Here is a 16,184-nt window from a genome sequence, read left to right as displayed (position 1 = left end):
AGCCTGCTGCACCTTTGTGATACATATTAATCCAGTGACAGTGTTACACCCTTTAGCTCTTTATTAAAACCTGTGTCAAACAGAACTGCTAAATAGAGGAAGGTTATCTAAATGTGACACCATTTACTATGTAAACCAATTCCTGGCAGCACTGTTTGGCTTTCACCTGGGATAAGGTCTGGTTAAATATTTTGGATTTTCAATTTCTACAAGAGCTTTTAACACTTTTAAGCACTGTGGAAGGCAGGTAAGCCACTGCACAGTAGTTGTTATTAAATAATAATTTATTATTAATCACAACTGTCATCCTTCACCGTTCACAGACCCTTGCAAAGAGACTGACATTTCCAGCTAATGTTAGCCAAGTAATTTAAAGACCACTCTAGTGTTTTAGTACTGCACTTGTATAAAGTTGTGGAACGTGTAAAACAATTTAAAATAACAATCAAAATTTGTGCAGCAAAAGCCGAGATACCCTGATTTTCAGTCCCTATTATGGGTCAATTAATGTGAGCTCCAAAAATGCTAGGTACTACAAATCTTATCTTCTCTTTCTTAGACCATTCATTCCTGGTAAAGGCCAATGTTTCTCAACTCCACACCTCTAGTTGAGAAAACAATCTCACCATAAAGTCCATTTAGTATCTGCTCTGGAGGTTTCAGGCTTATCACATGATCTTCATCAGCAAATGGAGAATGAACATCTACAAATCCATGACAAATTTGCAAAGTCCATCGCTCCATCACATGATCTGCTGATGAACATCATGTGATATGATCGAAAAATTCTCATAAACTACGATGTGAATTTCAGGGTGAGACTGTTTTCATAAATATGGTTTCCAAGTCTGAGAATGAACTAGTTCCTCTAGTTTGTAACACAGGTTTTCTGAAGAGGAAAACCAAACCATGATAACCCAGATGATGTCACACAAGATATTTAACTGTGTTCAAAAGCTCAGTAGTACTCCACATGGCAAGTAAACTGGTCTTAATGTGTAAAAACAGGGGAGTTCCCCTTTAAATCAACATTATCTGCTTTTCATCCAACACAGTGATCTTTGACCCACCCCCACCTTATTTCTCCTGAAGTGGTAGACCACCACCATACTGGCCAGGTCGAGAACCATGCACAGACCCTGGAAGGAGGCCACAGCGAGTCGCAGAGCGCCGTCCTCTTGGATGAGGCAGGGTGTGTCGTCCTGGCAGTAGGGGCAGCCCTCGCGGCATGGCAGGCACTTGCTGGAAATGTCGGACGTCTCATCTCTTTGAGAGCCCTGCTCCTTCCCTGAGAATGCGAAGACACTTTAGTTGATAATCAGATGTCTAAATATATAGATTATATAGATAGATTCACACGTGTTGTTAAAGAGTTCATACATTATACATGAACCAATCACAATTCAGAAGACAGGTCTGATTTACTGTAGTGATTTCAAGGATTATCAGTGTAATTAATTTGCATTTAGCTGTCACACACTGACTTCTTATTAAATGCTCAGTTAATCAATTTGACGACGTAGACATCATCAATCCAATAAATCACAAAGCCCCAGGGGTGATAATTACAAGAATGCAGCCTTTAATTAAGCAGATGAGGGAATAATGAAGGAGAGGGGGATGAAATATTGTGACACTGCTCCCTTCATCAATTGGGTCTGCATAATTATTGTTATACCAGCATGTGGCACACTTGGATGTGGTTTATCAAATCTGTTCCCTAGATTACTTTTTCCCCAGCATCTCATCTGAGAGGGACCACATTTAGCATGACTGGGTGAGTTCTGTATGTTGCACAGAAGTAAATTTTCTTTCAAAATCTGAATTTGGTCAATTACATGTAAAGAAACAGATGATGTCAAAAATATATTTTCTTCCTTCTTTCTGCGACATGTCTTTTGTGGCTGGATTTAGAGTCAATCTGTAGTCTACAGTAAATCCTCCATTTCCACCACACCACACTATGCAGCTCTTCTAGAAAATGATGCTTGATAAGCATGTAATTCCTCTGTAAGTCCCAGAGCTCATGCAGTATGCAGACACTGTGCTAAAGTTGCACAGTACTCCTGTAGACCACAATTGCAAGAGAATGTGGGTAAAGGTGCTGGGTCGATGGTAAGCGAAGCTGAGTTTGAATTGAGCGTGCTTTATTAACATGCCGATAATGTCAATTTATCAAATAATTATGCAGTCACTGATATAAAAAATCACATTTCGTCCTTGTAATAATCTCTGTTTTGTTTTTCCAGTTAACTGTGTTTTTGGGGGTTTTGTTGCTGAGAGTTATGAGAAGATTGGTACCACTCTCATGTCTGTGATAATGAGCTGGAGCCAGGAAGTGATTAGCTTAGCTTAGCATTAATATTGGAAGCAGGGGGACACCAATTAATAGCTAATAGAATGCAGCTACCCATAAAACCTCAACTATTCAGTATGTGTTCAAAATGAAGAAGATATACATGTAAATTAGAGAGCTTCAGAAGTATTGGTAGGTGTATTTTTGAGCTTTTGATACGTGTCCAGGCTAGCTGTTCCTCCTGCTTTCAGTCATACTAAGCTAAGCTAATCATGTCCTGGCTCCAGCTCAACTAACTACAGTATCTGCAAAAAAGCACATTTGTCCCATAATGTCAAACTATTCTTTAAGGTTTTAGAGAGGAAGGGGAGGGGGAGACATTTGTGAGAAAAAGCACAATTTTAATATTAATGAAAATTTAGATGACTATTCAAAATCCTTTATAATACTGCATAGTTTTACTGAGATAATTCAGAAAAGTAATAACACCAGCACAGTGAATGTACTCAAGTTTTGATAATCAGTTCTGCAGGACGACACTCTAATGCACTCAACTTGAAGGGACACAGAAACTATAAGTTGTGGTGAGTTAAATGTGAGATAATGATTCATTCCAAGTAACAACTAACTAATACTGTATGTGCATAATAATGAAGTAAGGGTTGGTTTCGTTCCCTTTAACTGGTGAATCAGAGTTAATCAGGAATGTTTTAAATGCCAGTGGGCAGATTCACAGATATCTATGAGCTGATCTTCGGATATTGGATTATGATGGATAGTCATAAACACTATCATTACAAAAATGTCAAAGATCACCTCACAAACAAAACATAGATTTTGACATTCAAATCAAATGTAATTTTTCTTGAGGTTCTACATTTCCAAATAATTCAATTGTTATTGGAGGCTGTGTTTTTCTCCCTCCATCCTTTCTCCTCTTTGATATCCGTCCTTTTGGCCTGTTGCTAGGGAACAATACAAAATCAGTTTCCAGTCTGGTCTGTTTTCAGGGGTAACAGACAGGTTCCAGGAGGGGAAATCAGGGTCACTAGCCACTGATGAGACCCAATCTGAGCCACAGTGATTTTTAATGACGGGTCTGCATGGGGTTTGGAAGATGAGTCTCTTCACAGACTGAGCCGTTTGACTACTGGCCTCATCACGCTGCATTACAATAAAGCTCCAGCTTAGCATATCATCCCCCTTGGGGTGCTGTATTGTTGGAGTCAGGGATGAAAACCACCGCAGTTGCCTGATTATCTCACTCATCAGAGCCAAGCTTTCTGCCCGAGGACACTGCAGTGCTCTCACTCAAGGTGTCAGAATACAGGCATTCAAATCCTAAGCAGGAAGGTAAAGTTAAAGGGATAGTTCGCATTTTTTGAAGTGAGGTTGCATGAGGTACTTATCCATAGTCAGTGTATTACCTACAGTAGATTGTGGCCCTCACCCTCACAATTTGGAGAAGCAGGCAGAAGTACTGGCATGGAAGCTAAGCAATGTACTGCTGTGGATGGGGACAGCAGCAAAACGTATTTTTACCACCTAAATAAAGGCCCAAATAAAAAGAATCAATATTAATATAAGTGTACACTATATTTAGAATATTTTCATCACTTAACCTTGCCATCAGACAGCGCTTTCCTTTGGCACTACATTTTCTCAACCATAGAACTTCTGTACTGTATTACGCCGCAGATCAGTTGTTCGAGTGTGCATCATGCGTAGGAAGTTACAGAAAATATTCTAAATATAGCATACACTTAAACTGATATTGATTTTTTTTAGGTGGCTAAAATACATTTTGTTGCTGGCCCCGTCCACAGCAGAACATCGCTTAGCTTCTGTGCTAGTACTACTGCCTGCTTCTTCAAACTGCAGGGGTGCAGACTGCCATCTACTGAAGGTAATACAATGACTATGGATAAGTACCTCATACAACCCCACTTCAAAAAATGCAAACTATCCCTTTAAGGATATACTTGAAAATCACAAATTTGAAAGGAAGAACACCAGTGGAGTGCAATTCCAAAGTCAAGTTTTGTGTGCAATTTTAGATTTTATTGTCAGCCAGCTGTCAGCTCATGTTCATTTGTGAATGTCACACCTGAATAAAAAAAGAATAACAAAAATCACTCAGCACAGTACGCTGTGAAGATTTGAATTTCTCCAAATGGGGCCCTAATAAAAATCACAAGTATCATAATAAGTAATAAGTTTGGCAGTTGTCATCTTTGTGTGTGTGTGTGTGTGTGTGTGTGTGTGTGTGTGTGTGTGTGTGTGTGTGTGTATGTGTGTGTGTGTGTTCTTTACAAAACTGAAAATACAACAGCACAGTGTAAGGAATGAATTAAACATTGCATGCCTGCTCTAACATAAGCTGCAAACATTAGCATGCCCAGCTAACTAGCTTACTATCTACAGTAATAATTGAACATTATTTCCAAGGGAAAGGGGTATGTTCTTAGCTAACTACATTATTTTGTGGTGTTACAGGTTTCGTTAGCATAATATCTTCAGGACAGGAGCATTCACCCTTTGGGAGCCAAAATGCTAGTATATCAGAGATTAGAGTAACGTTAACAGCTCTGTCCTGCTCTTCATTGGATTTGGGGAGGTTTGCATATTACACTCTAGCAAATCCAGCAAAACTTATTGGTTACTTTAGCCAATCTCATCGGTTATTCTTTTATTAAAGAATTCTCTCAGAATTAATTTATTTTATTTTATTCTCTTGTAAAAGTGAAACATACTGTTCGAAAATACAAACATTAAAGCATATCTAACCACTGTGTTGCTTGTAAAAGTATAATTATAAATTATTAAATATAATAATCTCAATAGTAAGCAGACATCTAAGAGATGTTAGTATGAATAGAATTTTAATAACATTTGTTATTTAGAATACTGTACTTTGAAAAACAGGCTAAATTACCCTGCAATACATGAACAATGCTGCTCCTTCATTTCCATGTCTTCTACAGGGATCATTCACTGGTGAGGATGCCGACTTTTTGCTATAGGCTTTAGCTCTGCTCTTTTTAATGTACAGTACCAGTCAAAAGTTTGGATACACCTTTCCATTCATTTGAATGAGAAAGTGCGTCCAGACTTTTGATTGGTACTGCATGTCACCATTATTTGCATATTTTAAACCCTTGTACAGGGTTCTCTTTTGAAAACAAATCAGCTGGAAACAATAAAAAGATGACTAAATCTGCTAGTGACAGTAGTTAGCAGACAAAACCCAGTAGGCAGCTAAGTGGCCACCTTGACAGGCCAGGCATACAGGCAACAGTAACTGAGGTGGGCGGATATTGGCAGTGGGTTAATCAAAGTGTGACTAAACCTATATTCAAGTTTATCCCACTAAGTGTTCTCTGTCTAGACTTTTCATAATCCAACAGGTCTATGAATCAGGTGCCACCTGTGGCTCCCACTAAAGCTCAGCATAGAAACATGATAGACATTTCCACAATAAGAACAGTCAGAATCCTTTGACTGAAGTTTGAGGTTTCATAACCTCACAAGCCCCAGGATACCCATTCAAAGCCATAACAAGAATTTCAAACAAAATATGTGACTGTCAACTGAAAAAGAGTTTTTCATAAATCCTAAATGCTTACTTTTGAAAGATTCAAAGTTTTGATCTGACAGCTAGCTGCAGTATGTATTTTTATATCACAGAGGGATTTGTAACCTACTTTTAAAGCCATTGAGCGCCACTCGGCTCGGATGGTAAAATCCTCTCCTGCACTGGCACTTGTACTTGTCCAACACAAATCCATGGCCAACGATGGGAGTGCACTAAGAGAAGAAAGGGAAGAGACAAACAGAGGATTAAGAAATAATGATTGTTCACCTATTTTGGTTGTAATCAACAAGAATATGACAGTTACACGGCAGCTAAAGTGAGAAGCTTAAGAGTAAAAAGTAATGGTGATGTGGGAAGACAACAACAACAACAGGATGCAGAAGGACAATTGAAAAATGGTGACTCAGCCAACGCAGTTTGTGCTTCTTGAATCCAAGTGGGAGTAAAATGATAAATCCTTTCTGGTATTAAGGATTTTAGGATCAGAATGAAAAAATATAGGCTTCAGCAACACCAAAATCTATCAGAAATATAAACAGATAATTAGGTTTCCTTGTGCACTGTTAAACATTTAAAAGAATTTCAGTAGCAGATCAGCACAAGGCCACCATAACATGAATACGTACACCATACATCACCATCATAATATCAGATGGTCCAAGTTCTTTTATTGCAGGTATATTGTATTTTATTTGTGCTTTATATGTTAATTTTGTTTGGTTTGTTTTATTTCATTTGAATTAACTTTTATGTGCCCCGATTTTTCTTGTTTGACTGTTGAATAAAAACCTTAATTTGCAAAAAAAAAAAAAAAAGCAGGTGATACATATACAGTAGAGAACATCACATACAACTAAGATCTGAAACTATTAGTTAGGTAATCGATTAGTCAGTTGACAAAAAATCAACATTTTTAATAATAACTTAATAGTTTAAATTATTTATCAACAAAAAAGACAGTTCTATTAAGCTCCTAAAGGTTATCTTGTGTTCATGATAGTAAAGTGAATATCTTTGGGTTTTGGACTGTTAATTGGACAAAACAAGCAATTTGAAGACATCATCATATGCTCTGTGAAATGGTGATTTCAGATTATCAGATTAATCAATAATTAAAATCATATTTTGTTCAGCCCCACATCCAAGTGCTTTATATTTCATTTGATAAACAAAGCAAAATATATTATCCAAGAATGAAAATGAACCAGAATAGTAATCAAGTAAACATGAAGACAAACAGTAACTGTGTTGATTATCCTCTTCACACATTCATTAATATTTTTAGCATTTCTGGCCCCACAATATGTTTCAACATGCCTTTTCAGTGAATATGTGTGTTCTAGTGTTGGAGCTTCCAAATATTAAAAAACAAGACCTGAATGATTCACAGCACCTAACAGTACACCAGTAGAGAATAGCGTAACATCTGTAATGAAGAAGATTACATATAAACTACAGTGTTTTACAGACTCTTCATCAGTACAATGAAGATTTGGAGAATCTGAATCTGAATTACCCAGGGTCCATGATGTGCTATCCAGACCTCACACACTGAATAAAGTACTGTACAGTTCCTCTGTGTTTTCACTGCCTGCTGATGACTTCACTCCTTCCCAGGCCCACTGCAGTGTTTGGTCTCAGTTAATGAACTTGTTTCAATCATGTTATCAAGTCTTCTACATCGTCTACATGGTCTTCTGCAGCAGGGAACAGCAGACGCCCCAGTTATACATGCCTGATGTCATGGGAAATCACAGGGCTTTGCCAAGTAACAGGGAAACTAATTAATATCTAAATTAGGAATTAAGGGTTGTTTGCAGAATTTAAGAGCGCCTCCATAATTCCAGCTTGCATTGATAATTATGGGAGCTACTTGGGCTTACAGACCATCTGGGGCAACATTACATGCAGTGACACGCACACACAGGCATCAGTATGGATATACTATACATATATATACATACTTGCACTAAAATAAAGTTGCAATACATTTGACATCAACATTCATGAATAGTGCATTACATTGCATGCTCACAGTAAAAACAGTATATCTCTTCCGAGACTGCTGATGTGGAGAACTATTATTTATACTTCATGGGTATGAATCAGTGATAAATTATTTTTATCTTTTTGATGTTGTTCAAAACAGGGCCCATGTTGAAGGAATAGTTCGACATTTTGAGAAATGCACTTCTTCATGCTAAGAGTTAGATGAGAAAATCGATACCACTCTCATATTTGTGCATTAAGTATAGAGCTAGAGAGTTGAGGCAATTAGCTAAGCTTAGCACGAAGCAATGGGGAAACTGTTTGCTCTCTATCAAGTTCAAAAATACATCTTCCACCACCATAACAGCTTTGTAATGAACACATTGTATCTGTTTTGGTGATCACAATTTGTCATTTTTACATTTCTGTTTGTGTACAGATATGCACACACAACATGTTAAATGTTAAACTTTAGAGACACTGTTAGATGCATTGTTGAACTTTAGGAGTAAGCCAGGTAAGCTAATTGCCTCCAGCAATGCTGCATTCATGCAACGTCGCCCCTCAACTGCTATTATTTATTTAGCCTAAATTAGCTATTTTTGTCTTACTAATTGGAGCATTGTTATCAAGTGAAACCAGATATAAACAAACAATGTATAGGTCATTTTAAATTTACTGATACAGATGGTTTTGCAAGCATTTTGACAACGATTTGGTGACATTTCTGTAGATGTTTTCACTAAGTGGCAGATATCTTGCTGCCAGAAATTTCTGACTTGAAGGCTTTTCCTTCTCGGCTTCTTGTAATAACTGTCTGCATGATTTGATGTGAATGCAGCATTAGCACAAAGACATGAGAGCGCTCTGATCATCTAATCTAACTCTCAGTAAGAAAGTGAACAAGACTGTTGTCTTGAAATGTAAAACTATTCCTTAAAGGCACCATGTATCGATTTTCAGGGGATTTCAGTTAGAATGTCTGTGTGACTTTAGAAAAGGACACTATCCTGCTGCTACAGAAAAAATCCTATCAAACTCAGCTTGGCCACAAATCATCTCTAACTCATCACATTCACCAAATTTCTGTTTCTACCTGCAGCAGGGTGTCATACACACAACAGATATAACATTTTGCAATTCATTCCCTGCAGAGCTGTGCTTTTGATTAATGTTTATATCCACTTATTCATATTATAGAAGGGAGAGCAGTTGCAAATTATTTGAGTTTGGTATTTCAGAGGTATTCTCCTTTGACATGGTATTTTTGATTATATTTTTCTCTGTTTTTATTCTTTTTAAGTGCAGGCTCCTGCATGCTAAAGCCTCCCACTGAACTGAACAGATCAGTTGTGTTTCAAAGCTGACAAACAGCCCCAAATCTCTAATCTGGGAAGGAGCAGCTGTTGAGGGTATAAATGTTGGAACTGAAGTGCAAATGGTTGACAGAGTAAACAGATATAGTGAATCATTGCTCCAGTGTTGCACCAGTGAAGACATGTTTCCATGTCTGAAGAAAGAACATGAGCTTCACACCTTGGAGAATTCACCTCTTGTTTTTTGCATTTTTCTTGAGGTATTGACTGACTGAGGTTTGCAGGTACTGCTCTGGAACATGAACTGTGTCAGATGGGGATCCTTTAAGCTATTCTGGGCTTTGCAGTAAAAAATTGAACACAGGAAAAACAGAAGAAAAAAAAATACAAGCAGGTACGACTGCCCTTCTTCAGCTGGATACAGATGCCCTAAACGAAATGTACAAAATGATTTTTGTGTGTTTCAGCCTCTTTTTTCTTTACAGTAAAAACGTAAACCCTTTTTCTAATTCTACCGCCTCTTTTTATTTCTATCCCCTCGTTTATCATGGTATTTAATGAGGAAATACCAAGGTTAACAGCTTTTCTGTGGATTAATGTCATTAACAGCCTTCATAAAAAAGATTCAGCGTCTCTGATGTTGTACATTCACATACTGTACAGCCACTGTACTGTTGTACTGTGCAGTATATTTGTAAGAAAATGATTCAGAACACCATAATCAACCACAAAGCAAAATCTTAAGCTTCTTGGACAGCAGTTATGGTGAAATAAAAATCTTTCCTAAAATGTGGTTCCATCACTATTTACTATTGCACAATTACTTTATTTGCCCAATAACTTTAACCTGAACTGGGCAGATGGTGATGTAAAATACACCCAGGACCAGCCTTAATTAAACAATTTATTATAGCTGAAATGTGACAACACCTGCTTGACCAGTCACGGGTGACAGCCCTGTCAGCACCCTTCCCCCTCCCCCCACAAGTACCTGGAACCTGATTTAGTACCACCTCCTGAAGGGTGACAGTATTTGTTTCCAAAGCAAGAGGAGGACAGTGGAACCAAAATCAGCACCAGGAACAACGGGTACAAGTTCAGTTACAGGTCAGTAAGTTACTTTAGTGGAAAAGGCCTATAAGGGTGTACAGCCTGTACAGTTAAATGCTATTGTCAAGATGCTAACATGCACACAATGGCAACAGGTGGATGTAGGTATGTTTATTTTATATTTATGCAAATGCAGTAACTTGTCATGTTGAGTATAGTCAATTCTTTCTCTACAGGACCTCATGAATAGAAATTAAAGAGCAAATATTAAAACTGTTAAACATTACTGTCCTACATGCAGAAAGTTATGTTTCATGGTTTTAGGAGTTTCTAAGTTCACATTTCCAAACCATTACTAGAAGTATGTGTTGCTGCCAGAACAACCAACATGTAGCTTTATATAATTAAACCTTTCAAAAATGTTATCAGAACATGTCATTTCTATGCATGCTCTCTAATCTGTTAAACCATCCTTTGCATACCGAGCATGATTGAAAACCTAGCAATTGAAACTGAGTCACCGCTCATCTACCACTGCTGCAGCAAGTCTGAGTATATGTGTGTGTGTGTTTATTTGAGTTTTCTTTCTCAGAAGGTAAGCATACCTGTGAAATGAAAGTCTACAAAACACAGAAAGGGGCACTGGTTTGAGCTAAAGCCTGGTCATTTTTTTATTCCTCCAAACCAGAATGAAATTGGGTCTCGGCCAGGATATTTCTACCTGTCAGACTGGCGGAGCAGGTGGCGAGCCGAGGACTCAGCTCCCCTGAGAGCCCTGAAAACAGTTGGGAGTCCAAACATTTCAACATCTGCCGAGCAGAAAAAGAGGGAAAGAGAGAGAGAGGGAGAGACAGACGGATAGATAGATAGATAGATAGATAGATAGATAGATAGATAGATAGATAGATAGATAGATAGATAGATAGATAGATAGATAGATACTGCATACACAAACATACACCAGCGTTTGTTATGAACTTTTCTGCTTACTCCAAAGGAAGTGGAGACTCATTATGATAAGACATACCCAGGGACACTGGGCAAGGATGAAATATGATGCTTATTTTAGGCCTTTATTGTGCTCTGTGCATCAGAATTGTTGCATTTATTAAACCTGCCTGTGTTATCACAGCAGACGCAGCTTTTGGTACCCGAGTGCACAGCAAACAAGAGTGTTAATTAATAAATACTTGCACATGTTGATTTGAATCCCACTAATTCCAACCTCGTATGACAGGAGTAATATTGTTGTTTTCAAGAAGAGGAAACAAAATTCAACATTTTTAATTAAGAAGCTGATTCTGAATAGGATGCACATGTAAAGTATGTTCACACACAGAAACACAACAAGTACTGTTTTTACCTTCTCTGTTAGAACTATAGTACAGGTCTCGTGAGTATAATAGTGAAAACATGCATGTCACACAAGAGATTTACCAGCATTAAACTAAGATTCATGTCACACAGCACCTCTGAACTGCCTCTCAAGCACACTGCTCCATATATCTTCTATCACCAGTGCCACTTTTTGCAGCAAAATTATACACACTCAGCAACAACACACACACACACACACACACACACACACACAAGTCTAAGAGCAGGGGTTTCGACAGTGCCAAGGCCAGCCTCGTTTTTCTTCAGCCACTATGAAAGTGCTATGAAACGGTCGTTTGATATGTCTCAGTTTGATAAATCACCTTCATCAGAGGCTGAAAGTGAGAAGGTATTTTATAATTGCACCTTACTTTGGATGCAGTGGGGGCTTTTAATTCCACCTTTTTCTCACACATGGCTGACTGGGTTCAAGGTTGCATTGTCAATCACAGAGCGGTGCAAAAGACTTATCTTTTAAGAAGGGCAGCCTGGGTAGAGGATGCATTAGAGCCAAAACCTGATCCTTGCTGTTCCTCAGAACTTGAGCACTTTGTCTGTGTCAATCAATCTTTCATAATGTGGTTATAGATGTGATCAGTTTGTGATGGTTTGTGCATTACAACAGTGGTCTCATGGTGTTATTTATCCAACTATAAGCATTTCTGAAAAACACAAATAATGTGGCATGAAATTTAGCCTAGTCGTCATTCCATTTCACTTCAGTCATTTAGCCTGACATTGAGGTCATGTTAGCTGGTTGCTGTTTGGGAGAGGGCACTATTTTGTTTTGCCCTAACCAATCCATACCCAGTTACATATCCGTCTCACTGATGTAATTTTCCATCCTATTGATGTCGTTTTCTGTCAACAGGGAAGTAGTTGTAGCGGTTGCTAAGAGCAGTTAAGTTAATAGTTTTCACAATGATTAAAGAAACATACAGATTTAAGAATTATTATTTCTGTAAGTCGATTCACAACAACCGGAACAGCTGTATCAATCTCATCCAAGCAGGTTGCCATTTCTGTTGCTATTTTTCATGAATGTAGCTGAGTGATCTAGTTAGATATGTACGAAGATGGGGCCCCCATTTTTAATGCCACCTACAAAGTTGGCCAACCAACATGTTCTCATCCTATGTCATCAAACACCGACACTTTGTCACACCTCTCTGGTGTCTCATGCAGATGCACAAGGCACCCTTTGGTGTCTGTATAGCGACGCACTGAGCTTTCATCTAAACCCAATGTAGACCCATTTGCTGCAATATTTCACGCTCAGAGCAACTGGTTAAGGCGCAAAAACCACTTGGTTACCATTTGTGTTAAAATGATCACTTGAAATGTCGTCATGGCAACAGTAAACACAATGACAAAAACCTGCCACAAGGCACGGTTGGAAACATGACACTCACAGTTGGAAGCAGGAGGCTAACAGTGGTCTGCTGCAGCAAAGTCCACTTTTTGCCACTAATTGGCTGAATCCAAATGTCCAGACTTCACTACACTTGCAGACTTGCAGACTTTGTGGGAGGTCTGAGAGTGCTGAGGGCTGTCCAAATCCACAGTTCATCAAGCCCACAAGCAAACTTTGTGCAAACTTCAGCAGACTTTGCTCAGGAAATTATCCACAATCCTGCAGCAATAGGCTGTACTTATAATAATCATTATCAATAAAAACAATAATTATAATAAGAATATTAATAATAATAGGCTAAGTAAAATATTTACTTTTGATGACATTTGCTTTTTTTACTTTTGTTGTATAAATGAATTGATGTAGTGATGTATAATGTACACACAGAATGATAGGCCTATAGGCTTAATAACTTTGTTTATTATAATGTGCCTAACTAGACAGGCAAAGGTTGGTTTTTATCTGTCTACAATGTGAAGGTCCTCAGGATATGTGAGTATAATATCAGCAGTGTTTCGCAGTTGATGTAGCTAAAGGGAAAATCTCACTGAGCATTCTGAGCAGATTTGTTAAGTGTAAAGAAGCAGGGCTGCACATATCAAAACCGATAGGAGCTGTTCAGAAAAACACTTCGAAATGAGTTACAGGTGCAGGAATTTCAATTTATCTTCACAGAAACACTCTTCATGGCCCAAGGCCCTCACAGACTTGACGTGATGTCGTTGAACACATCATGGTACGTATGACTGTAGTTCACGAGGGCTCAGTCCGCAAATCTGGAGGGTGGACATTTGGATTCAGCCATTATCTAGACATCCACCCAACCCACCTAAAGAAGGAAAATGTCACCTTATACAGATGTCATCAGTCTCATGGCATCTAATTATGACATGGATGGGTTTACATTGGAATTGGTTGAAAGCCTGATGCATCTCATACAGACGCTGAAGGGTACTTTGTGCATTGGTATCAGACGCCGAGGGGCGTGACAAAGCGTCAGTATTTGATGCCCTGGATTGAAAATGGGCTGACCAAACCTATTTTGCATCACTGAACAAATCGTGGATGTCTGGGACTAAGCTTTAGGTGAAAGTTGCATTGCAACAGCACAAAAAGGCAAACTGTGCTACTGCTTTCAATCAAACATTCATGAGCATAAAATAGCAGCTAGATAGCCATCTAGCCCGAGAGCCTTAATGTCTGATCTAAGTTGCTCCCCTCACTCACAAAATCTTATAGTGGCTGCACTGCATTCTGATCTTATGAGGCTGCTGTCAATTCTCTCTGTCTCTAAAGAAGCTGTTGCTCTTTCATTCCAAGGGACTGGCTAAAGCCTAAATGTTACTATATATGTTTCAATTCTTCTAGTAATATCTCAGTTTTCTACAGGAAAAATATGTACTACAAATTAGACCCAACAGCTGTTTTAAAGTGAATCTTTTAGAATTAATTTCCCCTTTGAAAAAGTTGGGGAATTGATGTTCAGATTTAAACCATATAAATACTGAAATATGATGCTATCACATCAAGTGTAAAACATACCTGACATGCAAGAGATTACAATTCTTACACAGACGGAAATAGCCTGACACATAAAACGAATTATCTGTAACTTTCTCATGGAAGCCCCTCATGTTTGGACTGCAGCCTGTGGTATATCTGTCTCAGTTTTCTCACCGTGCAATTTGATAAAAAGCTGTGAACATGACACCAAGATAGGAGTTGGCAAGAGCGAAAAATAGGGAGAGAAAGAGAGAGAGAGCACTCAGCGTCCCTCAGAGATCTATAAATACACTGAAAGCATTAAACCCTAAAAGCATTACAATCACTCTGTCCCTTGGGTAAAGAATCTGCCTGCTGCTGTTTCACAAGACAACCAACCACTGAAGCACTGGATGTCTGAGTAGAGGAGACCTTGGACTTAAGCCTGTCTGGAATTTCGCCATCAATTTAAGAGGCAAAAACTGAGATATATAGCTGGTTATTGATTGGTGGCTTGTCGTGGTTACACTGCTGTGACTAGAGATAGAGTCACCAAGAGGGGTGTGAGTGTTGCTGTTGGTGTATGTGAGCCCTTTCCCCGGTGAAGGGATTGTAAATTCAGAAAGGCCTTTCAGTGATTTATATTCATGTTAGTTAAAAGAGCAAAATGTGCAAATGTGTTACCACTGTGTGGCTGTTCAGCCTTAGGAAATTCATCAAGAGTGTAAAGCACGTCTCACTTGGCATTTTAAGACTTATGAGATGAACCCTCAGTTTTCCCACAAAGACATCTGGGTGGGTGGTCCCCAGCTCTCTACGCGGACTCAACTGGGAGGCCTCAGTCAATTAAGATCCAACTGCTGCTGCAGACTTGACAGGCTCTTACATTTTGCTGTGGCAGCCGCTGAGCTGCAGGCAACAGATTAGAGAGTGAATGGTGTTTCTCTGTGGAGGATGAATCCTCCCTGACGACTGTCCCTCTCTGCTGTCACTCCTTATCCCTCTCTCCCTCCCGGTCTCACCCTCTCCTCCATCCTATATGCATACTTGTCCTTCCCTTCGCCTTTCATACTTCATGCATGCATCATCAGCCTAATTAAAGATCAAAGAAGTATGCCGGACTCGCCAGAACATACTGCAGAGCATATGTACAGGCTAAATATTGTTTTTACTGGTAATACTGACAGCTATTCTTCTGTATCATAATAGTAAGTCTCCAGTAAGGTATATTCCAGAAAGCAGGTGTATAAGAAGCACTACAGGGAATAAACATTGAACTTCCATAAAGCTGGAGGACTTGCAAGAGACAGATTTTAAAAATAATGGTCAAAATCAAAGCAGCAGATATTGAGATTTCCCACATTTTGATCCCATGTTTTGGTTAAGCTTCAAACATACTAGATCCTACTCTTCCCATAATGCAACATGATAGCACCTATTCATTAGATCCTCTCTGCCTGGTAAACAGACATGTCTTTGAAACTCAGGCTTATCATTAAAAAATGAAAGTGCCCAAATCCAAGGTGAGGTTACTCTGATGATGTCATCAGGGTCTATATGAGACTGTCAAACCTCAACCTCAAACCTTTAGAAGAACCTGAATCATAAAACACACCTTTTTCTGGATGCTTTCATACCAAACACCTTGCAGTGGAACACATGTTT

General features: G+C 38.7%; 1 protein-coding gene across 1 annotated transcript in view; it reads right to left on the bottom strand.

The window, feature by feature from the left end:
* The window catches only part of LOC137193493 (metabotropic glycine receptor-like), a 37,001-nt gene extending 21,412 nt beyond the window's left edge, over nt 1–15,589 (bottom strand). The window contains exons 1-3 of the mRNA XM_067604708.1: nt 15,542–15,589; nt 6,001–6,103; nt 1,071–1,288 (exon numbers count right to left, since the gene is read on the bottom strand). Of these exons, the coding sequence (XP_067460809.1) occupies nt 1,071–1,288; nt 6,001–6,103; nt 15,542–15,589 (369 nt within the window). The remainder of the gene's footprint in view (nt 1–1,070; nt 1,289–6,000; nt 6,104–15,541) is intronic.
* Between the last annotated feature and the right edge of the window lie 595 nt (nt 15,590–16,184).

This window comes from Thunnus thynnus, chromosome 12 (genome assembly GCF_963924715.1).
Source record: "Thunnus thynnus chromosome 12, fThuThy2.1, whole genome shotgun sequence".
NCBI classification, from domain to species: Eukaryota; Metazoa; Chordata; class Actinopteri; order Scombriformes; family Scombridae; genus Thunnus; species Thunnus thynnus.
This window is presented reverse-complemented; position numbering and strand designations above follow the sequence as displayed.